The sequence below is a fragment of the Annulohypoxylon truncatum genome (assembly GCF_022578515.1).
Source record: "Annulohypoxylon truncatum strain CBS 140777 unplaced genomic scaffold F4807scaffold_3, whole genome shotgun sequence".
NCBI classification, from domain to species: Eukaryota; Fungi; Ascomycota; class Sordariomycetes; order Xylariales; family Hypoxylaceae; genus Annulohypoxylon; species Annulohypoxylon truncatum.
This window is the reverse complement of record NW_025953789.1, coordinates 413,808-437,338: the sequence shown is the minus strand read 5'-3', so window position 1 is coordinate 437,338 and position 23,531 is coordinate 413,808. Positions and strand designations below refer to the sequence as shown.

The following is a 23,531-nucleotide window of genomic DNA, read 5'->3' as shown; positions in this document are numbered from 1 at the left end:
ATATCGACGATGATCACGAGGCGCGTGAGGCACGGCTTTTCAGGCAGGAAGTCCATCAGAGAAAATTCCGATCGATCCATATGGCCCCGCATTCTTCTCCGTTTCTGCTATATGATCAAGGTGAGGGTCGATTTCGCCATGATCCGATAGGTGCGGGTCCTATGTCTATCCCAAAGCTGTATCACGAACCGGCCGTAAACGATTGGATAGCCACCACATGGGCATCTAATTTTAAGTTGGCACGGTGGTATTCCAAGAAGCTACATTAGTTACATGGCGTCCTGGCAGTCTGGGCGTCTTGTCTTCCGCGCGAAGGGTTTCCCAAGAAAATTCTAGACACGAGGTCGCGTAGTCTCGGCATCGGCGAGTAGGCTATAGCTGGAAAACAAAAGGCCAAAGAAGGGATCTAAGATTCCACAAACATGACGATCTCCCGTCGACGGTTTGCGATGGCCAAACTATCACCCAATACGGTTGATTCGACACCGCCATCGCCGGGTTCTATGCGACCTTGGCTGCTCGGGCCTAAACGGCGCGATCGACTCTCGGCGCAAACGATACGGGTCTCTGATAGGAAGGTGAAGCTATCGCCAAGACGAGATTGATTGACATTTACCGCGCTCCGGTAATTCTAGGTCGACGGGTTTTTAAGGGGATTACCACGATCTGCTCAGGGGTACGCGCTTGGCAGCATGCGGGCCCTTGTATATCGAGTTAGGCACCAGAATTAAAACTTCGTGGAGAACACACGTGGATTCGACAGATGTCGGACAGATCTCAGAAAGGACGTCGTGATAGGTTGGAATTAGAATTGGGTTATGTGGCTATGTCATCGAAGCCAATGTAACCGTTGGCAGTTATTTGGTGAGGCTTAGCATTTAAACATCCAACACCTGCCCCTGATTCTGCGTGTTCTGCCCTTTACGTGATGATCTACATACTTTGTCTATCAAGGCTAGAAGTATTAGTAATACGTATGATATAACTTACAATCTTCCAAGGTTCTTTTTCAACCTCATTCGTTGTCTCATTGAGACCTTCGAGCCTCACCTTGCACCTAGCCCTATCAATCATAATGATGACATACATGTCCAGGAGTTCCGTACGAGAACGAGAAAAAGGCAATCATTGAAACTTTGTATGAACCCTCATTGGCACTTCGTAATAACGAAGTACTCTATGCGGCTTTTACTCGTTTGGCTGGGACAGTACGTTGATAGGTATTATGTCCCTAGTAAACACAATGCAAACCGCAGTACGTGTAACCACCTCGTTTTGTAGAATCTCAAGCTCTAACAAAGGTCTTAGCAGATTCCCCAAATCTCTATGGTTAGGTAATAACAGAAGAGTATGTAATAACCACTCAATATGGGTATAAATACTTCTATACCTGCCTGCCTTGTTTAAAGAACTCCGGTACTGTCATTTCACAACCCCCTTTTGAGGCTCGATTAATTCCGGATTTGAAAGCTCAAGGTACCCAGGTACTCCAAATATGCCGTCTTAGTCTCTCTATCTAGTATTCGTTTAGGAATTTAGGAACTTTAGTACTTCTCAAGATTCTTAAAGTGGGTTGAAAATTCTATAAATCCCCAGGATCTTTGTATTTTATTCGGAACCTCGTTCGAGAAGTGTCTAGCGTACCTAGCCAATGCTGTCTAATATAAAACCCTCCATATGCGCTGTCTTTTGTACGATCCTCCTGGGGACCTAAGAGGCGCGACGACATTGGATATGCTCTTACCAAGAAGACTGAAGTTAGAGAAACTAAATCATTCGAAAGCTATTCTTTCCAATGAGATAGGGGCGGTCCCATTTGCAGCCGCGTGGGAGTGACGTCTATGCTCAGCTCTGGGAATTCTCAATCCCTGATACTAGATTTGTTTACAAAACTTCGGACGGCGGCCTTGAACAGGTTCCAATACGAGTTGCATATATTGATGAAGCAAAGGTGACCTATCTCAATGAAATTGGAGTCAGAAATCGTTGTATTTCCAAGGTCTGACCAAGATGCACCTCGGCTTTGTCACAGGTATGCTCTTCAGAAATCTAGCCTACGAAATTAAGTACTTATGTACAAAGTTATAAATCTCGTGAGCATCACAAACGCAGACTGCTCGTCTAGAGTCGCCGACGGAAACCAAACAGGCAGTGAGGTGTCCCAATTCATAGTAGATGCCGTGAACGGTTTCTTCACATACCAGGATGGGTGGGAGGCCGCATAGGTACGATACGGCCTTCAGCACAGACCTGAAGGCGTCGTTTGACCTAATTACATATTCGACACGTTTGAGCAGCTGTATTCGTTGAATGTAAAATATAGTCTGGATGAGAGGGCTTGTGAGCTTGGATATAAGATATCTACTCGGAGAGAAATGATCACGCTCTCGATCCATATTTTATTGAGAATCGTCGCGTACATACTGTTTTCTCCGCGCCCCTAAGATGACACGCGCAGTTTTGTGCATCTAGGGAGATTTGTCCATGCCCTCCAAGAAAGGTGCTCAGCACTCTCAGACGTGGGAAAAGATATTTGCCACCCTTACATTCATTCTGGTAAGAGAAAAGGAGTGAAAGTCACGGTCCTCCCAACGCCTAAGCTAAGAAACTCAGTTGACAACATCAAGCCACCCTACGACAAGACCCGGAAGATGTTACGAGAATAACGTTAAAACCACAATCGGGAAATTTTGATATTTATACTTTCGTACCTGGATAGTATCCACAATTACCTTAAACTTCCTTCGGGAACGCAGGGTCTCGGTGTGCGGGCATGCCTACGTAGGAGGCGCAAGAGTTCCAGTACGAACCCGACGCATGTTTGATCAAGGCGACGAGGAAATGCATCTCGTGAACGTGAGTCATAAGTTTATCGATAGCTCCTTGTGGTTGATAATGAACTGATTAAAATTTGGCCCCCGAATGTAGAGGGTGAAACAATTGGCCGAAGAGTAACCAAAATATGATAGATCAGAAAAGAATATGTAGGCTCATGTAACACAGCGACTGCGGGCGCATGCGGGGAGGCGGTCGGAGCGGGAACTCGCATCCACGTCACCTCATGAACAGGCAGGGACGAGGTTGGGCAAGAGTTGTGCGAACGAAATAAACTTTTCCTCCAGTTTTATCATCTTTCCACCATCTTTATCTACTCTTCAACATTCCTGTCTAACTGCCTATTGACTGAAGGTCATTTGAATTGAGGGCAGAATACGTCAGCAAGACTGCCCATCATGGTGAATCTCGCGCTTGCTTATCCCATTGTAGGTAGTCCATAACCCTGATAATTGTTGAAGTAGCATGATGGACTGACGCACAATTAATTAGCTGCTCCTAGCTGCGATAGCTGTTGCAATGTAAGCTACATACTGTTTCGCTCTTGGATTCCCCCGCGATCCACGTAGAATTCATTGTGCACCATTCAATGGCCAGATATTAACAGGCCTCAGTTACGTGCAGGTTACTTCGAGCACGTTATCGCTCCCCCTACCGACTGGTGCAACCGTGCTCGCCATCATCTTACCTGTCATCGCAGCCGCAAACGTTTTCTACACCCCGCTTCTCCATAGGTTCTTACGGTCTCGATTCAGCTCACTCGCAACACAGCAGCTCCTGCCTATCGCGCTGCAAGTCATCCAAGGCATATTGACAGTTGTCCTGGCGACACTCTCGGCCCAAGGTTTCGTGCCAGGGAGGTTGCTCGAGTGTAGCCTTGAGGGGAACTGGCAACGCCTGTATAGCGCTAACGATGGCCAATCTATCATGAGAATCCAGGATGCCTTTAACTGCTGTGGGCTCCGTTCCACTAAGGACCGCGATTGGCCGAAAACTCATAAATGTTTAGAGACGTATCCTGGTAGATCCACCAACTGCCTTGTCCCTTGGCAAGCTGCAGAGCAGAGGACTGCGGGGCTTGAATTTGCTGTCGTGGTGGTTGTCGGAATGCTTCAGGTAAATATCATCTGGAATAAACTAAGCTCTTACAAGCTAATATTAGATGTAGCTGATCCATCTTGCCTTCTTCCGATTGCGTAACTCTGGAGGTGCTCGAGCTAGACTCGGTTACAGGCGTCTTACGCAGAGCGTCGGTGCAAATCCTAATGAGGGGCTTCTCGAAAACCAAGCTGCTGACGATGACGAGGACGATGCGGGCGTAGGTGAGAGTGGAATCCAGAATGGTCGTCGTGACCTCGAGGATGGTCCGAACCATAGAATCGAACCAACCGGCCTTGGTGAAGAATCAAACAACTGGAGATGAACATATTCATTGGAGAGAGTTGCATATATCACTTCCGGTAATCAAGACGAAGCGTCTCTTCAGTAAAGGTCTAGTGGAAATGGGAGAAGAGAGTGGCTACGACTAGCTGGACCTGTAGAGTACAGGTAAGGATTCCGGCTGGTAGAATAGTTTAGTACGAGGATGATGTCTTATGACTTGGCACTATCATGAAAGGTTTAAGTGGCGAATGAGGGGGAAGTGATGGGGTATTAGGGCGACTGTGTAATTTTAAGAATATCGCAGCTTTTTACATCAGTCCCGTAATCCAAAGTCTCGACATTATAGCTCTTCCTAGTATATGCGCGGAATCAGCTGTAGCATTGGCATCAAATGTAGAACGAGTACTTGCCGTATTGGGATATACCCGATTTCTGATTCGTGGATGCCACATTAGGCGTCCCGTCTCCGTCTCGCTAAGAGCCGTTTCCCGGATGGGGGCAACGTATCTCTCATCTTAGATTCCGGGTCTTTTAGCTCCAAGTTATTCTAAAAATAGATATGACAATATATCGTTCGGGTATTAGTTCCACGATATTGTAGAAACGATTGAACTGTAGGGTTAATGCACGGACATATAGGCAAACAACGTAGTAAGACGGAAGTTAAAATCGACTACATGTTCCGATGTCGATACCGTGGATTAGTCCCCTTTTCTAAGAGCAAAAAGGGGTTTAATACTCGAATTGTGGGATGAAATAAATTTAGTCGCTCCACTCTTCTTCAACATTGCTTCTTAGTAGATATATATTTGAAGCCCCTAGTTCCTCCCATGATCCTTGACATTTAACTACTAAGGCCTTTGGTGATGCAAACGTTACGCGAAAATAAGTGCCGGCGCGATCTGGTGACATCACCGTAGAGTTTTAAATAGTTAGGTATCTACCGAAGCAATTTGTGTTTTTCATTCGAATGGATTGCCGTGAAAATCTATAAACTAGGTAATCCCTCCTCACTTTACTACTTTTCCATTCTACCATCTAAAACAATTGCTTCCAGCTTCCCCTATCTTTAGATCAGATCCAAAACCTACGATCAACTAAGAGTCATGAGACTTGACACGTCCACTGCCCTTTTGGCTCTAGCCGTTGCGCCGGTCTTTGCAGCCATTGCCCCCAGACAGTCGGGTTGCACGTCGGGTACCTATCGATGTTTTAAGTATGTTTAAACTTGAATACTCTCGACTACATCTCCCCGAACATAAAGTATTAAGAAGAGTAAGACTAACAGCCAAATACCTCGCAGCCCAGAGAATTACACATCTCAGATCCAGGTCTGCAGTGACGGATTCTGGATCCCGGCTTCTCTATGCGACCCTGGTTTACACTGTGTCCAAGACCCGTCTGGCGCTTGCACTTGCCAGTCATAGGACTATCAGGCGGACCGCTTATCTTGGGGCGATGTCGTATATGAGGCGTTAGAGTCGTATGGGGTCCGGGTGTGAACCCGAATTATAACCTAGTCGGGTCCTACGGTGCGAGTCTTAGAACCTTGGGACTGTGGAAGAGTCGAGGAAGCCTCCTACGCAAGACGGGATGTTGGTCTAGATATAGTTAACCTTTGACATTTGTTGACGGCAACGACAGCATAATTCAGGATTATTTTGCCACGGACATCTTTATGTGGCTGCTGAAAATGTTCTTAGTACATACCTAAACACTACCCCTTGGCGAGCTTTGAATGAGCAATGGGCACCTAGGTAATATTATGAATACCTCCAGAGCTATTGGTACCTCCAACCTTATCTCTTTAACTGGCAGTTGTCAACATGCAGGGATTAGGAGGCAAAATACAGCTTCACATGACCAGACCCAGGATAGAGTATGAATGGTACATGACTTCACGTCTATTTTGACTTATACTAGCAGTGTCCTGAACCGAGCTTTTATGGATGTTTTGATGTATTTTACTTCCCAACCCCTAAATGTTGACGACTGCCAGTTAAAGAGATAAGGCTCCATATCGTAGGTGCTTTATCGTACCTGCCGTAGTAACGAGATGGAATCCTACCCGGGTCGATACTTCTAGGCTAGAATAGTAAGCACAGACAATATTTTCGGGTAAGGCTTATGAAATTTAACGAGAAAAAGTAAGTTTACACTAATACGCCCAGTGTAAACATCTCGAAGGTCAATTCCACAACGACCTATCCCCAACGGCAGGGGTCTGGGAAATAAGTGGAGGGATAGGGTTAGCATAAAGATCAATTGAGAAAGACTCAGATTATTTAGTGCTTAGATAGGAATTATTTGGTACGTCCTAGCCAGACGCAGTGATTCCAAGTATCTGTTTGCCCTATATCAGGTTATTCCTTTCCTACCTGCATACTTAGGACTTAAAAGCCTGATATCCGGGAATACACCTCCGGAGCTTTGTCCAGGGAAGGCGCAATATAGGACTAACCAAGAGAATTGATGAATAGACTCAATTGATCATGCCATTCCTAAACTTAACTTCTGGGGACCGAAGACAAGGGACTGGGACGAGTTTAATGGCATGTCCAAAGTTATGGAGCCCTGTTAACTATGTAAACTAAAAATAAATGCAGGGTCATTATCTAGCTCATAGAGTCGCCTCTGCAAGTAGGGAATCAGGTGGTCACCCAAGGAAAGTCAATTGCCAAAGATTAAACTTCATAAAGAGATGCGTCTAATATAGTCCCAACACGCGAAAATAGGCATACACAGTACACTGTACATGTAGACCAACTACACGAGGGCACAGAGGCTGTAGGATGCCAATTGACCTATAAAGTAGGTAATCTGAAAGCGATATATTATAAAACCCGGAATGGTTTCGTATTATTCGAGGCTTGTAGATAGTAGAATGTTGTATTTGTAGAAATGGAATTGCGTATCATAGGTAGCCCCTGAACACGCCCTGGCAAAACAAAACTAATATCTCTGATACCGTACCTCTTCTCTCATGAAAGTTGAGAAGACAAAGTTTCCGTGTTGGTCACAGGGGCCTTACTGTCGATATGATTACTAAGGAAACTGCTCGAGAACATATCTAACTCGACGCCGCACCCAAAACTTTCGAAACCCGCTCTTTCCTAGAAAATCACTATCAATGAGCCACCTAGGTAACCACTGATAGATGTTGACGCACGTCAAGGCATCTGGGAGGATTGAGTTCATGGCGTTAACATTTGGGTCAAGGGAAAGGAGTCACCGGGACTGTTTACAAGATGGAAGGCAAATCATATGTTTACTTGTATGTTTTCGACGTCAAGGTTTCCCAATGTAAACAATCGAAGAGGGAGTATTCCAAAGTTTAATTCCAATTCCATATTATAAATATGGCCATACCCCCCGGGTTCTGTTTCTTTCTCTCTTATTTCCCAGTTCACATAAGTCGACCAGAAGAGCCCACAACAATCGTCTGAAAAGCAACCCACCTGCTCCAATATCTTTGGATCATTAGAAGCTACACTTGATAATACCTATTCAAACGCTCAAATACCTAATACCCCTTATACATCTTATACTTAGAAAAGTCACATTCTTATATTTCACTAGCAATCATAGCCGTCTTGCTTTGCTCAGACGAATAGCACGCTCCAAAACAGACTATCAGAATTCTTCAGCTCAAACAACAGTTACAACAGACAGAAAAGCTCAAAGCTCAAATAAAAACAAAACAAAAAATCCATCAAGACATCTATACTCCTTACCCAAGATGTCGGGTCTCTACACATACCCCTACCACTTCGACGACGACGAGGACAAAGCCCACTACCAAGCCATGGCCATGGGCACATCAAATCAATATCCTTGGGCTTACGACTCAAGAAATGCCCCAACACTTCACATGCCGGGTCCACAGGCCAACGAGACCGACAAATTCAAGGCCAGCATGTCTACTATGCTCGATAACGACCCAAAGATGCACCAATACGAGCCAATTAATGCAATATCCGGCTTCGATTGGGACATGTCCACCGATGCAAGCAGCCAGTGGACTCAATACTTCCACTCTACTGTGGACGACTCCCAGTGCCACCTCAACGAACTAGGGGAGTCATCTGGCACAACTTCCGGAACCAATTCATCCCCTCCCGTCCCTGGGGATGAAGATCTAAACCTCTGGGGCGCCCCTGAGTCCCAAGAGAGCCAAGCCGAGTTCGTCACACAAGCGAACGAGAACTCGGGCTTCGACTTCAACCAGCCCCTCCCCATTGACAACAATGACTCGAGAGGCCTTTTCGGCTCTTCCGTGTATCAAGGCGTGCTGGCTGAAGCCACCTCATCGGCGCCCTTTCAACAAGGGGAGGGCCAATTACGACAACCGGGGGCGGCCCAGCTCACGCTCCCACAGTTAACGATGCCGCTAGAAGGGGCCCCATTCCCTTCTAGCCAAACAAGCAACCAGTCCCAGGTGGCAACCGCGCCATTGCCGGCACCTGGGCAATATCTCACAGCTCGCCCATCCGAAGAACAGTACCCGACCCCAGAGTCGATATCTGAGGGTCACCAGGGGGCAGAGCCGCAGCCTCGGAGGAGGAAGCCGCGCGTCGTCGGCAAGAACTCGTGCGAGAGATGCCGACGCTCGAAGGTCAGATGCCTGCACACGCCGAGCATGGAAAAGTGCAGGCGGTGCGAGGAAAAGGGCTTCCAGTGTGTCGTGAGCGGCGTCGACCACCGGACCAACAAGTCCGCCGGCGACGAACTGAACGAAGTCCTCAAGAAGAGCCACGCCTTGATACAGGAATCCGTCGCCCTTCTGTACCTCCTGAGCCACAGAGGGGCCAGAGACAACGAGAAGGATCACTGGGAGGCTCGTCGTTTCTTCAGCAAATCTTGGAACCCTACAAAGATCCTCGAATGCTGCGACAAGAGGCCTTCGGAGTACTTCCCAGTTGAAAACGTGCGCGAACTCAACAAGCACACGTTGCAGTTTGAGAAGTTGGAGGAGAGAAGGGCGGCGATCAAGGAGGCGGACGAGTATGGAATAAGGGTCATGAGGGCGCTCTACAACGTGTGCATCCGCGTGGCGAGCAAGGAAATATCGGAGAGGGATGTCGACCAGATCTTGGGCGATGCCAAGTATGGCAGATTTAGACACCAGGCCCTACAATAGACAAGGACACACCTCCCCATTACGACAATTTGGCTCGGTTGACATACGGCACCAATCTACCCACGACCTCTCTTGAAGCCATGAGAGCGGTTCCACGTTACCCAAAGGGTTAATAGTGAGCGTTGAAGACGAATATCTCTGACCACGATGTGGCTCTCCCGTCACGCTCTCGTCGCCCTCACATTCGCGCTTGCTCTGGATGGTATATCCTTCATATTGCATATACAACAGGAGTTCGGTATTCACTTTCGACATGAGATACCCGATTTAGGAAACGGCGTTTAAATTCGATTCAGAGGAATCAGGAATGGATATCATTTGGGCGTTCAAAGGGATTTGGGAACTGGGAGAACCTCGATGTTTGGGAGTTTTGGGGCGTTTGAAAATTTGGGTTTGACGGGTCGGGTAGTTAGGCGACAGCATCCCTACCCGTTCTCGTGGCGGCTTCTTGAGAAAGTCAATCTCTTGAAAGGAAGGGACGTTTGAAATGCGAATATGCAGGGACAACGATTTGAAATGCAGGATGCAGGGATATCCACTTGGATAATGACGGAAATGAATTGAGAGGTTCACCCCACCATCTTGTTGTCTTAATGTGACTATCGTGAAGTAAGCCGTAGCCCATGCTTGGTCCAAATGGCAGGCACACCTTGCCATTCGCAAGATGCATAGATTCTGACTGGTATTAATTAATGCTCTTTAATTGACCAAAAACCACCTAATTGATCCCATTGCTATGTGAAATTTCATTAGTTGGAGTTCAAACTCGTGCCCCTCATCTGCTCGGGCAATCTCTCCTCAGCCTCATAACACGATACGACACTCTCGAGCCCATCTCATCTCATTTCTCTCCAATACTCACCCCTCTAAAAGAAAAGCGCAGTCCGCTCTTTCAAAGAAAGGAAAGAAGCCATATCTCCCTAATGACTCTTCTTCCCCTCCGCCTCAACCAACCGATCAAACCTCCTCATCGACGGCAACCCCTCCACAAACGTCCCCAGCGTCCAAAGCAACCAAACCCTACTCCCCGTCTTAACCCCATGCCTCCTCAACCTGCCCCTCGCCATCCACCCCGCCTCCGCAACATGGATAACCATAACCGGCACAAAGATCGCGCGAACAAGCCACTTATACGCCTGCGCACCACCAGGCCAAACCGCATCCAACAACCCCCAGACCACCGGGGTAGAGTCAGGCGTCACAAGCGGATACGTAGCCGCGCACACGAAATACAGGGCCACGCCCGCGAACGTAAGGATTCCGAACCCCGAAGGCGGGGTCCAGGTCGTTACCCTAATGGAGCTGAGGCCGAGCTTCTGCTTCGCCGTAGCGGACATGTCGACGAGGACGACGCGGGCGTCGGCCGCGGACTTGAGGGGCGGGGTTATGGCGACGGCGTGGGTTCCCGACGCGGACTTGATGGTCATGCTGGTTAGCGACATATCTGTGATCTGGGCGCCGGCCGCGGCGGAGGCGGAGAGCCCGTTGAAGGCTTGTAGGTACTCTTCTATCTCGGCCGCGTGGTCGGCGTTCATGTGCCCGATGATGCGGGACTTGTGGGGTTCGTTGAGGGACATTGTGAGATATGTGTGTATATACGTGTATGTAAATATGAATATATAGGGAGGGTCCGTTAATCTTTAGAGCCTGATATGAGACGGGGTGCGATGAGATGAGATGAGTTGAGTTGAGTTGAACAAGTGCTCTAGATTGTGATGTAGGAAAGAAGATTATCGATCCCGACGATCCCGACTATGGTATCATTCGGGCGCAAAACCGGAGCGGAAATATCCTGAAGAAGCTAATGGAACGTCGACGACAACCTTCCACCTCTCATATATTTATTCTCTAGAAGGACGGTGAATGAGGAATAAATTCGGCTTGAGCTAAGTAATTAAGGGAACTGGCAACGGTCGTTGACTTGGATTGCGGGGCTTTCCGAGCTTTGGCTTATTCTTATTGGCTCCGTTTGAAACAGGTGAAGGGAAACTGCAGGGGCCCGGCGCGTACTAACCACATACGTAATGATATTGTGCAAAAAGTTGACGGAAACACGGAGATCATCTCATCCCGAAATATTTATCCAGGAGTGAACATACGGTACTAGGATAGCTCAATGTTTATTACTAATACCACAAGCTCGTCTTCACATCGTTATACTTTGACTCATGTAACGCATGCTATATCTTGAATTTATATGCTATAGAAGGTATCTTCATTAGACCCCTATATCAACGAACGACCATGTCCTTCAGATACCCCCTACCTACTCTAACCCCTTACGCGCACTGCGAGTAGTACGGCGCAGAGACATCTTGGCAGGTAAGGCCATCAGCACACGTCGTGCAGCCAGTATAGCCCTCTCCACCGCACTGTTGATATCTCGATTGAGCGCAGCCAACCTCGCCACCGGCACCAGAGCCAGCGCCCGAAGTCGGCTTAGGGGCCGCGCCGATAGCAGTCCCGACGGGTCCGGATCCGACGGAGCAAGTCTTCGCGCAGCCGCTGGCACAGCCCGAGCCGGCGACCTTGGTGGTACCGCTGGCGATGACGTCCGGCCCGGGGTTCACGTACTCGGATATCTTCGCGTGGATGTTGATCTGGATGCCCGGGTCGCTGCTCTTAAGCGCTCCGGGAAGCGAAACGCCGGCTGGTAGGGCGGCAGCCCTGGCGGAGCCGCCAGCGACCGTGATCTGGTAGCAGGAAACGTAGAATTGCGCGCCGCCGGCCGAGGATGCCGTGTGCAAGGCGATGACTTCGGCTCGGAGGAGATAGTCGCCATCAGGAGTATCCGCGGGGATCGGGACGTCCATCTTGCCACAGCAGGAGTTGAGATCATTCGTTCCCCAGTTATCACCGTCGCCTACCGAGCCTTTCGCAGACCAGGAGTCGGCAAAGATCTTGTACCACGGAGTCGATCCGTCTGCTGTTGAGGCGTCTGGAACTTGGCTCATGTAGACGTTAACCGGGCCATAGTGGGCTCCTCCGATCGCTTCACTGCCGCAACTTCGGTCACCGGGTTGCTTTGCAATAGTTAGCAAGTTGCTGACATATTACTTTACGATGTGTCCTACCGCGTGCATCTCAATTGTCACGGTGCTGCCAGGCTTCACCGCACATTTGCCTGAAACACCCCTGGTGCCTCCCACGTTGCATCGAATGTCGGCACTGTTAACATTCGTGACCGGGCTGTTAGAGCTGGGCATCCGAACACATTGATCAGCGTGCTGGCGAAGTTAGTTTTCTGCCGTTCATCACCGAGACCGTGAGACTTATCATGTCGACGCCATCAACCCAAAGGGCCTGGAACAGAGAATGCCCAGCCACCTTCGTGGCAGCTATGGCACCAAGTGCAGCATAAAGTGAGGCTCTCATTTTGCCAAGCTGAACAAAGCTTTCCAACGAAGAGATGAATTTGGGGCGAATTTGCTGGACCTTGTTTAGAGGGGAAAGTTGACTGACGATCCGGGTGAGTTGTGTCGTAGATTTTATGCTTCCAGCTGCAGCCCTCCATCGTGGCGCTGGACATAACCCGGACAGATAACAGTTGTTAATATAAGGATCAATACGTTCCGTCTGGTGTATTCGGCCAGATTCTTCATTTGAAAGAGTAGAAGCCAATAAATCCAGTAACTATCATTGGACCGGCTGATGAACCAAGGTTGCGGATGAATTCCCCAGGTTTCCCCACAGTCTCGCTGCACGCATTGGGTTCGAGCATACGCATCGGCAATGTGACAGCGCATCGAAGTAGAAGCAGAACCAGGCGAAAAATTCGCTGCCAATCTATTTTTGGCCTTGGTATCTCCATGTTGGGTTCGGGCGAGAGAAAAGAGCCTTCCAACCATGAACTCGACTAAGGGAGGTGAAAATTTGAAACCCAAGTACCAACATTGAAGTACCGTTCACCATTCTCTCAGTGGAGTCCAGATAACAATTTCGCGATTCCTCAACTTGTGATTGAACCAAGAAGTATTGTTATTGAGAGCGAGACGTGGATAATGAAGCCTCATCCTTTCGATCATAGAGAGCTGATAACCCAACAAGCCGGACGCGACTTGCATTTCAAAGGTTCAACATTCGGGTTTTATCGGTTCTTCGATATTACTTCCCCTTTCAACAGAATCATAATTTGGACGTGCTGTGATTGGTAGTCTGGTAAATGGGATTAGTCGCGCATTTGTCAGCTAGACTCCCGATTGCCTTGTGTGAGCAGTTGTGGAGAGAATCGGTAAGTCATCTCAGCCCAAGTCCGTGACATTCACTTAAGTGAAGCAAAGCGGAGGACGGAGGCAGCGTCAGAGATCCCCGGATTGACGTCTACTCTGATATATAACCCACTACAGTATTAAATGTTAGTCATGATTATCGTATGAAGATCTCGGAGCTGCTTAAAATAACGATTCTTGTCTCGTGGCTTAGCTCAGCAAGACAATTATGTTCCGGAGAGGGAAAGACTTGTTTGAAGTCAGGCCTAGAAGATACTCACTCCCAATTTTCCACCAGCTTCCCAGACCCCGTCTCTCCATCCTCTCGCCGAAATCCGCTACGGAAGCAACTTCTTCGAAACCGCCACCGCTTGCGCGATCGGCGACCTGGATGGACTTAGCGGCCGGTTTCTGGACGCATTGAAAATCTTTATATCTCAAAGCCTGCACGCCGTTGACCCAATTGTTGACGGCAGCCTCATCGGGTCCTTCCGCGTACATGATGCCGGGCGAACCGCCGCTCCTGACTAGGACATGCAGATCGTACAGAGCGGCGGCTTTCCTGACACGGGCGAGCTTCTTACGGCTCGTGATATGGTGCGTCCGGATAAGGGCTACGAAAGCATTTACGCTCCGGCTCATCACGTTTCGAAGCACGCAGGAAACCCAATTCCTTGCTAAAATGACGTTTTGGATAGAGGTTGAACGAAAGACTAGTAACGCGGATTTCGCGCCGGTTATTTATCGGCAGATTAGCCAGCTCCGTCAAGATTGTAGCCAATCAGATGCCCCGGAGGTGTCTCAGAAGGTGAGTGTCTTGATGGGTGTCACGTGAATGGCGCCAAGTTGCAACAACTCTATCCCCGGATTTCGTTCCTGTCGCATTACTTGCCTCTCTTGACCATACAGGGGGTTTATCGAGCAAACACCCCCACAACGCCCAATCCCAGCCTCAATTTCGGTTCCGTTTGGGAGCGAATCCCCATGTCATAGCTTGAGTTGGCGTAGATCAATCGTCTCGTACATGAATACGGGGGGGTTAGATTGATTTTCGTCGTAGCTTCGTGCGGTCACGATGGTTAAGGTATTTCGTCATAGGCAAATCGTATGCCGGGTCGATCGGAGACAAACTATCAAATCATGTTCACCAAAATCACAAAACTCGAGAAATCGGCTCGGTCGGAAGCCGAGTTGTCTTGTATTAGTTGGCATGAGCGAGGTAATTTAGACGAAAAAATGACGATGTGCCGCAGAAAGCCCCTACTATCTTACATCCACCAGCACTGCTTGTCAACAGTACTCGTGGCATCGACATAAACGCCTAGAGTTCAGTCATTTGCGTTGTTATCTATCCTAGTCGATGGTACTGGCCTATTTTGGTTGGTCGGCGACGCCCCGGTAAGCGATTGGAACCATGGGTTACGAATCCGTCTCATCGACGATTTTATCAACTCGGCTGGGCGAATATGCCCCCAAGCAGCAGCTTTAATCAGATGAATGCTAGACATGTCTCTGCATTCGGTATTTTTTGGAGTACGCCCTGCAGACTTCGATTCTACACGACGATGAGCAAGTATTTGTAACTAAAAACATGGTAGGATTAATCTGCGGAGCGTGAAAGACGGACACAGTGGTCCACTTTGACAAACTATCACGAACTACCATGTTTTGGGTGGCATAGTTTGAGGTTCTTATTCAGTGTATAGCGACATTATTTAGGAGACATCTTTCAATTTGCTCCTTTGTTTTTTGGCTACTTATGTAGTTCCGGCACCCATTTCTGTACATGTGTTCGATAGTCTAGTCAATCCAGCCGACGGTGATAACTTCGTGAATAGGTAGGTATGGGAATAATTGTTTTTGCAACCATATGGTACCTAAGCCGATTATTTAACACGCCGACATATCGATATACCGTACCCGCTCAGCTGATGTCCTAATTTTAGCAGTTTTAGAGAGTTCAGCTGCTGAGATTCTGAACACTCTCCTCTCTGTTCTATCTCTCGATATCCATGTGCGTTGATTTGTCGCTAGCAAGGTGTTGGTCAGTTTAGGCAAAGCCGAGACAGGTCTCAGAAGGGTTATCGATCTTAGCGAGTGGGACCGAGTCGGAACAATTGAAGCACTAGATGTCAATGGTATCAAGTTAGTAACTATTATCTAAAAGCGGACCTCTCAAGCTAGTTAAGCATTACTTAGAATTAAATATCAGCGTCTTGCGGAGAACCGAATCGTCCACTTACACGACATTGGTTCCGATCCCTTCCTTAATAGATTTCTCCAACGTTGGGACGAGGTCATCCTACTAGAAATCGACATACTAGACTGCGGTGACTGCCAATGTAACACTTCTTTCCAGATTATTTGAGGTATATTCTTGACAAATTGCAAGTTACTATATCCCAGACAGACCCGGACAAGCAGTCTAGACTATCTGGCGACTCTGTGTGTCACGGCTCGGGTAAAGAGGTTATTGTCGAGGTTTCCATCAAGTCATTCGTAGGCTAGGCTTTTCGAAGTCGAGAATGAATAGAATCATTTAGAAAATCGCCACTTTCGCCTTCCGGTATTTGGTTGCTGTAGGAAGTGCTGGTTTCGGCGGACTGAGACCAATCATCTCGACCGAGAAGGTCTAGGAACCCATGAGGCGTCCTTGCCGCGGAGGGGTGATCGGGGTCCTCGCATGTAATGGATGGTCCAGAATTGGGTAGGACTGCAGATGTCTCGTAGGGTACCGAGGTCGGATGATGAAAACTTCGAAGACCAGAGGCAGATGCAAGCGTTTCGGCTGGTCCTCCAAGTCTGATTTGGGCTAGGAGCTCGGCAGTTTCTTCGTCGGTTCCATGTTGCAATACCGCGAATATCATGTCGAGACTCTGCAATCTGGCGGCATCAGAGTCACTCATGAGTTGTAGCTTGGCGATATCCCGTCTATTCACTTCGTATAGGCACGTACCGCCTTTCTTCTGGCATCTACCACACTCGGGTCGGTTTCCATCACACTGTGCTTTTAGCATCGGGTTCCTGGACTTTGCATACTGCTTATCATTAGAGACAACACCTGCTTACCTTTGCCTTCTTGTTTTTGCACGGCGAGCAGGCCTGTGGCAATGGCGAGTTATCTGTCAGGAAGGACTTCTAGGTAAATGGGAACTTTACATACGTTTCTCGTTATGCTTCTTCGACTTCCTTGGGTGGGGGCGGCGACCGGGGATTCGTTACCAGGCTTCGCTGGTGCTGGGGCGAGCTTTTTGAAACTCCGTGGCTCCATGGGATACACAGCTTGGCCAACACGTAGTTGAAGACATAGGTAAATCCTGCTCTGGAATAGGCAGATATGTGATAGAGAATCGAGAGAATCGAAGATCGTCGAATAGAAGCTGAGCCAATCAGACTAGATGAATCATCATCGCCGCGGACTCGATATTGTTTGTGACATGATCTTTTCTAAGGAGGATGGCAGCGTGGAGCTAGGTAAGGAAGGGTCGCCAAATTCTGTCGGAGTCGGCTCCGAGTAGCCAATGAATGATGGCCTAAGATCTCACCCGTAGGCTCGGTCTCGTGGGATAAAACAGGGATTATTCATGATTGGTCACCTAACGCGGAAGCAAAGGAAACGCCAATCCAATGCATTTCATGGAGGACCGCAATACTTAGATCGATCGCAGTGCGATCTAATTCATAGATGCAGCAAGCAACCTGGGTGATTCAAAGATTACCTGCTTTTAGGCTCGATTTTCATAATTCAACCCGCGCCGTAATTTCTGATCGGTGATCGGTGATCGTCCAATTCTATCCTACCTACCTCTAAAGAGGTGGTTCCATATATGGAATACTTGGTATTATAGCATGTTATGTAGGTGGTTCTAATGACAGTTAGTTGATCTAGTTAATGTTGCTGGTCGGTTAAGTATTGGTGCTAATCGGAGTTTGGTGGGCTTGAATACGGCAGAGCCGCACTTACATTTCTGAAGCTAGAAGAAACAGTTGAAACAAACGAATTTCTAACGGAAAATTGGTTAGAAAAGCAGGCGTAATTCTTTCCTCTATGGTTGGTCATATGCTTGAAACCGCCAAATACGCAAAACGTTTCAGAACATGCATATTCTTGTACAGAGTATGCAAATACAACATTTAGAAATGCCATTTGCCGGTTTTAAGCATATGGCTAACCATAAATAGCTATTACGTAAGACAAGTCAGTAGATATATGTAGCTAATAGAACTACCAGCGCTATTCAGATATAATAACCTGGAATATGCAGCTCGTCATCGCGTTATATCATACCCCAAAAGGAACAGCATTTCTCGTAATAAGATATCGAGAATTTTGCAATTCAACAGGAAATACGATGAATCATCGTCTGCTCAGACAGTTGTACGAGGGGGTATACCAACAGCGCACATACTAGCAAGGTAACGTGGTTTGTTGGTAATCGGCTTTCCCGAGATAATTGACCAATATATGGAGAAGGAGTTGTTTCCGGTTGAGGATCCCAACTAGTGACTTGCATTAAGCTCCATTGCAACCTTCATGGCTAGGTATGTATAGAGCTGGTAGATAATGCGTCGTCACCGGTTGGTAAATCGACCCATTTTTAAGACGATTTCTATGACCGGCGTTTCTTCCAGCCTACTAAGTGGTCCGTATTTGACCTTAACTAGCCGATAACTTCGTTGCACCATAGGTAGCTTGATTGTCGAGTATATCAGATTTCGAGTGTCGATCAGATGTTCCTCGCTCATTAGGTACGTAGGTAGCAATGTAATTAATCGTCAAGAGAGCAGAACTTCAGATTTATCGATATTCATTATGCCCCTTTCTGGGGATTGTGACTTAATCGTTGAAACTGGTGGTAATTAGCAAAGTATCTCTATAGAAAATCTTCTATAGACATACAAGCAAGGGCTAGGTTAGCAAGGTACATGACCTTACCCATATAGAAACGTTTTGTAGCTCAAAGGCACCTCTTTTTCTAGGTAATCCTGTCCGTCTTGCCGATTAGAGCGCAGAACACATCGGGGTACGCGAACTTTACCTACCTAATACCTAGTGTAGTAAGTGATAATACGGCATATTGACATAATTTGTCGTATTCCAGCCCCCTCCCATCATACTCATAGATTGGAGAGCTTGTAATCACAACGATGCATTAACTCATTCATCGTCATTATCTCCCTTCCAACCATGCCTGGCCTTTACTGGCCTTCCAGTATCAGACTAGGGGTCATGATGCCCGACGCTGATCCAGTAGAATTGCTGGGCAGTCCTCGCCACACTGCTAATGGTATTACCCTGCTTCAGCCGGGCAAACGACTCTAAGCCGAAATTTTGGAAGGCGTCAATAATCTGCAGCCCATGCAATGGGATATCCCCGGGAAAAGTCCAGCCATAGAAAAATGAAGGACTTTTCAACGAAATGATTTGTCGTCTAGATCCTCTGGCGAATCTCGTAGACGTGGATTATTACCTCGTATATTAGCCCCCTCTTCTCGTTTCTGCACGTCTTTCGGATTTCTCATCTGATTTGCCCAGGGAAACTATCTTATCATGTTGAATAATTGCCCCGTAAGTGAGTTATCGGGCTGGCAACGACCCACATCGTCATCAGATTCTAGACGAATATTTTTATACCGAGAGTAGCCTAGGACGAGGGTCCTAGTTTGGGAACGGAGCATCCGCGTCGAGAGAAGCGTGTACAATGTCAACTCTAGCCTTACTCGTCGCCTCCCTCGAACGCCGAGAAAATCGGAGTTGCTGGAAAACATGAAGACGGTGGAAAGTTCATTGGGAATAGTTTGGCGTCCAGCAATTGCCGGAAGATGGAGAAACAGAGGAAGAAATCCTCAAGTCAAGTGCGAGGGGGGTAGAAGCCGAGCGCGACGTGTCGAAATCTAGGGCAGAAGGGTTGTGGTTGGAATTCCTCGATCTCAAAAATGAAGTTCTGGGATGTTCTGGGTGCGATTATGAGGTCATCTAGAAGTATATAACTGAAGCCGCCAGGTAAATCGCTTGATTTATGTGATATTAGGATACTTGATGGATCGTTTCGTCTCACAAACCTTTTGGATCCGATCTCGATCGCCCTTTTCAGGCAGGCAAGCGAGGCGTTTGTACACGGTGACGGTGAGAGATTTTGGTTACGATAAATTTTGTTTTAGGACAGTATTTGTTTCGAAACCAAATTGTATGAGAAGTAAAACGACATTACACCGATCGGGCTCTATTTTAATGAATGGGGAACTTGCTCACCCGCTTGAATGCACCCGGTAATAGTCTAAGTAACACTGCTGTGGCGACCGCAGGGAAAATTAGTGATATTGAGGTGGAGCTCCCCGATCTGTACCCGACTCTGTGGCTTCCCGGCGCCTATTTTCAACCCGCTGATTCATATCGAAGGATTTCGCCGAAGGTAACTGTCGAGGTTGAAGCAACAACAAAAAGAAGCAACGAAAAAAGCTCATTGATTCTGTCTGCTATGCAGTTAGCAAAGCTGAAGTTACATACACCTTATTGTGTCCCATAATAGACATAGGATTCTATTCGCACTAGCACTGGCGCATAATATCATAGACCTATGATTTGTATGTAGTATCGCCGACGGATTTCCACGCACCGTATCCCCCCTTAAAATTTAAATAACCTTAGCACCAACACCACACACCTAGGTACCTATATGAATAATCATTTTAAGTTAATGTTAAACTGTACATACAATGATATTCCAGCCGGATATTATTTCCGCGGAATCGTCAGGGTACAGTCACCCGGTCAATATTAAACCAGGCACAGATACGGAGAATTTACTCCGCGAATAAGGCAGCTAGTAACTGGTTATGAACTGTTCCTTTGGTTAGTGTTCTGTAAACGGGTGAAGGATACGTTTTTTAATTACGTACATCGCATAGACCGTTTTGATTTTATATGAATAAAGAGCCTCCCTAGTTTGTTACTCGAAATTCGGTAGAAATAAACCATCAAGTTTCAAGTTTGACTAAGATTGTTATACACTCTTTATATCGGAAATAGTAATAACTATATCATTGTTAGGTAGGAGTTCGGACTGTGACCCCAAAGCGTCGTTGCCGAGAAGAGATAGATTCCCGATCTACATACCAGGTAGGCAGGTAAGTTGCCAAGCGGCGTACTATGTACGTAGAAGAAGCTCATCGTCATGTGGGTCTAGATTTACCTGTCCCGGTTGCATTCTAGCTGTTCTGTGCTGGAGGCGCCACATTGGGGACCACCCAGCCTCACAGCTAGATCTACCCAATCCGAGCCCAGCTACACTGTGATAGAATACCTCTGTATAACATGTAAGATATTCATATTTTTAATCTCCAAATGTACCTAGAAACGTACCTATATAACACTCTCCCTTCGAAACGAAAATACTCCCTGCTATAGGGTTCAAGACCAAGCAGGTTTCGACAAGAATATTCCCATCACTGAACGTAGGATCCTTTTTTCTACTTTATTTCTTTTTTAGGTAACCGCTCTCCGGATGTCGCACTCTATGCGGCCACTGTTGCCCAACTCCCCTAACCCTCCTCGCATCGAAACCTCGTCTTCGTCCTCATCGTCGTCTCAACACCGCACCAAGAGAGTAGCCACCCCGGCAGCTTGTGAAGCCTGCCGAAGAAGAAAGAGCAAGGTCTAGATCTTTCTAATTCACTTGATATTCTTAGCTTGAGACTGATCGAACGTAGTGTAGTGCTGAGCGGCCACGATGCTCTGTCTGCGTCGAACGACAAACACCTTGCGAATACACAACTCTCCCAACTGAGACGCATCTTAGAGCGCAAAGACGCAAATTAAGCAATTTGGAGATTAGGTGCCAAGCATATGAGGATCTTTTTGGCATCCTACGATCCCGTTCCGAAGAAGAGATTGCCCAAATCCTTCAACGACTTCGGACGGGCGAGGATGCCCAAACCATCGTCAAGACAGTTCAAGACGGCGATCTCCTGTTACAGCTTTCGCTCAAGCCTGAATTTCGATTCCGATATATATTTCCCTATAGTGGGGAGATGCCACGCCATTTGAAAGACGCGCAAAATCCATATATTCGTTCTCTCCTGTACGAGAAGACGGTCACACATTTAGTCCAACCGCCAATGTACATAGAAACACTTAAGGAGATCTCAGACGAGTCTCAGAAAATGTATATTGCGCCATACCACACCGTCGAACTTGACGACCCTCGAATATCATCCATGATCGTGTCAAACTGGACAACAGTTTCCTCGGACAATCCAATGTTGCGTATGCTTTTGCAGATATACTTCGTCTTCGAGTTTCCCTTCCATCCGTGCTTCCACAAAGACTTTTTCCTCGAGGATATGTTCATTGGTATAACCCGATTCTGCTCGCCTCTGCTGGTGAACGCTGTCCTTGCTACTGCATGGGTTAGCACCACACTTTTTTTTGGTTGAATAACACTAGGTGCCGCCTTCGCTAACACTCTGAAAAGCACGGATATACACGGATGAAGAACAGGGCCGAATATTGGCAACCCCATAACCTCGGATATCGATTCCTCGCGGAAGCTTTGAGGCTGTTCGAATTAGAACAAGAAACCCCCACAATCACCACGGTCCAAGCGGCGGCTATTATCAACTTGGTATATAATCTGAACGGTATTGATGAGTTGGGCTGGGTTTATACACACAAGTCTTTTGGGATGGCCCAGAAGATATCCCTCTTCACCCCGAACCCTGAAGAGAGTACGGAGTGGCAGATGGTGGCGGGGGTGACTGCTTGGTGTTTGTTCAACTGGCAAGCGTAGGTTTTTCTCTTTGAGATTTTGCCCCTGTCTTCAAGGGGTTGCCTCGTTGAGACGATTACACTTACATGTATCTGTACTATCAGTCTCATAACTTTCCACACGTTTCAACCCCCGGTTATCAATGATCCACCGAGTCGGCCACTTCCTGATGTTGACGAAGAACCTGCGTATTACGGAGAAATACTCGTGAAGTACCCTTTCGGGAAAGAACCGGTACGCATATACAATGGCTCAGTTTTCAAGGCTATCTCCCAATTCCGCGTCATTCTGAACGACATCACAAAATCGTTTTTCAATCCTTCTCGGACGTATAGCCCAATCTCGTTTGAAGCTGCCATAGAATTCAGATCAAAACTTCGAATTTGGTATGAGGACTTGCCACAGCCACTCCAAGCTCGCCACATCGTTTTACCTTGCCATCTCAAGATACAGTGAGCTCATCCACAGCATCAAATCTGTCAGATATCAATCTTGCTGACGACTCATAGTATTCATTATCATATTGTACTTATCAGCCTCTTCGAACCACATCTGCACACAGATAATGCATACAACGGGGTAAACCCGGATATGATTGTCAGCCAGTCCAGAATTTGCTTTGAGACTCTCATGAGAATCTACTACCTACGCCACGGTTTCGAGTGTTTGGACACCACCCTCGTCCAATTCTTGCACCTACTGGGATTCAGTACTCTGGATGAGATTTCAGTGACCGAAAACGGCTCGGCAGCAAATGAGGCCATACGATCCACGCTCATGCTCTGTGCCAAAGGGTTATGGGAGCAGGGACAGAATTATTACTTATCAGAAGCGGTCTTCCGTATGCTCAGGCAATCCATGAGTGTAGAAGATGTTACCATCCTTGGAGACATCGTTGAGGTCGAGGATGGCGATGGTCCGCTGAATCTCATGGCCCAGGAATTACGGTCTCGTTGGCCCATCGGGGCCTTTAGCAAAGCAGATGACAGCAAGGATCGCACACTGGAGCATTTTATCCATTGGTGGCAGCAATACTCAGAAGAAAAGGCCCAGGATATCTCTGCCATGGAACAAGATGGGCCTGTCGTCCCACCGCGATATCCCCAACGATATGGGACATGATCCTTGGAATAGCGTGGTAGGTAGCTGACAAAACGGCGAGGACAACACGCGCGGAGATCTAGAAATAGGCACCAA

General features: G+C 47.4%; 7 protein-coding genes across 7 annotated transcripts; 3 read left to right on the top strand and 4 right to left on the bottom strand.

Annotated features, from left to right (window-relative positions):
* Nucleotides 1-3,053: 3,053 nt before the first annotated feature.
* Nucleotides 3,054-4,639, top strand: F4807DRAFT_408787 (uncharacterized protein). Its single transcript, XM_047996472.1, has 4 exons — nt 3,054-3,263; nt 3,328-3,356; nt 3,450-3,951; nt 4,004-4,639. The coding sequence occupies exons 1-4, from the start codon at nt 3,234-3,236 to the stop codon at nt 4,256-4,258; spliced, it is 816 nt and encodes a 271-aa protein (XP_047858230.1). The 5' UTR covers nt 3,054-3,233; the 3' UTR covers nt 4,259-4,639.
* A 3,318-nt stretch (nt 4,640-7,957) lies between these two features.
* Nucleotides 7,958-9,358, top strand: F4807DRAFT_456256 (uncharacterized protein; the record flags this gene model as incomplete). Its single annotated transcript, XM_048000855.1, has 1 exon — nt 7,958-9,358. The coding sequence occupies one exon, from the start codon at nt 7,958-7,960 to the stop codon at nt 9,356-9,358; it is 1,401 nt and encodes a 466-aa protein (XP_047858229.1).
* Nucleotides 9,359-10,146: 788 nt separating this feature from the next.
* Nucleotides 10,147-11,257, bottom strand: F4807DRAFT_197857 (uncharacterized protein). The gene has a single exon (XM_047993772.1). It carries the CDS (start codon nt 10,933-10,935, stop codon nt 10,279-10,281), a length of 657 nt encoding a protein of 218 aa, XP_047858228.1. The 5' UTR covers nt 10,936-11,257; the 3' UTR covers nt 10,147-10,278.
* A 294-nt stretch (nt 11,258-11,551) lies between these two features.
* Nucleotides 11,552-12,879, bottom strand: F4807DRAFT_197265 (carbohydrate-binding module family 1 protein). The gene is made up of 3 exons (XM_047993771.1): nt 12,635-12,879; nt 12,433-12,582; nt 11,552-12,381 (listed from the first exon to the last, which is right to left on the bottom strand). The coding sequence occupies exons 1-3, from the start codon at nt 12,731-12,733 to the stop codon at nt 11,638-11,640; spliced, it is 993 nt and encodes a 330-aa protein (XP_047858227.1). The 5' UTR covers nt 12,734-12,879; the 3' UTR covers nt 11,552-11,637.
* Nucleotides 12,880-13,678: 799 nt separating this feature from the next.
* On the bottom strand, nt 13,679-14,208 carry F4807DRAFT_456253 (uncharacterized protein; the record flags this gene model as incomplete). The annotated part of the gene is made up of 2 exons (XM_048000854.1): nt 13,679-13,698; nt 13,848-14,208. The coding sequence occupies 2 exons, from the start codon at nt 14,206-14,208 to the stop codon at nt 13,679-13,681; spliced, it is 381 nt and encodes a 126-aa protein (XP_047858226.1).
* Nucleotides 14,209-16,070: 1,862 nt separating this feature from the next.
* Nucleotides 16,071-16,837, bottom strand: F4807DRAFT_456252 (uncharacterized protein; the record flags this gene model as incomplete). Its single annotated transcript, XM_048000853.1, has 3 exons — nt 16,071-16,604; nt 16,636-16,668; nt 16,730-16,837. 3 exons carry the CDS (start codon nt 16,835-16,837, stop codon nt 16,071-16,073), a joined length of 675 nt encoding a protein of 224 aa, XP_047858225.1.
* A 4,234-nt stretch (nt 16,838-21,071) lies between these two features.
* Nucleotides 21,072-23,456, top strand: F4807DRAFT_449741 (uncharacterized protein; the record flags this gene model as incomplete). The annotated part of the gene is made up of 5 exons (XM_048000057.1): nt 21,072-21,221; nt 21,277-21,975; nt 22,041-22,351; nt 22,439-22,786; nt 22,844-23,456. The coding sequence occupies 5 exons, from the start codon at nt 21,072-21,074 to the stop codon at nt 23,454-23,456; spliced, it is 2,121 nt and encodes a 706-aa protein (XP_047858224.1).
* Nucleotides 23,457-23,531: the final 75 nt, after the last annotated feature.

Excerpts from the sequence above, each read along its gene's own strand:
- F4807DRAFT_197857 (XM_047993772.1), bottom strand. The coding sequence starts at position 10,935 with ATGTCCCTCAACGAACCCCACAAGTCCCGCATCATCGGGCACATGAAC.
- F4807DRAFT_197265 (XM_047993771.1), bottom strand. The coding sequence starts at position 12,733 with ATGAGAGCCTCACTTTATGCTGCACTTGGTGCCATAGCTGCCACGAAG. Across the intron at positions 12,583-12,634 it reads GGGTTGATGGCGTCGACATG|GCTGATCAATGTGTTCGGAT; the intron begins ATAAGTCTCACG and ends CTTCGCCAGCAC. Across the intron at positions 12,382-12,432 it reads TGACAATTGAGATGCACGCG|CAACCCGGTGACCGAAGTTG; the intron begins GTAGGACACATC and ends ACTATTGCAAAG.
- F4807DRAFT_408787 (XM_047996472.1), top strand. The coding sequence starts at position 3,234 with ATGGTGAATCTCGCGCTTGCTTATCCCATT. Across the intron at positions 3,357-3,449 it reads GCTGCGATAGCTGTTGCAAT|TTACGTGCAGGTTACTTCGA; the intron begins GTAAGCTACATA and ends AACAGGCCTCAG. Across the intron at positions 3,952-4,003 it reads TGGTTGTCGGAATGCTTCAG|CTGATCCATCTTGCCTTCTT; the intron begins GTAAATATCATC and ends TATTAGATGTAG.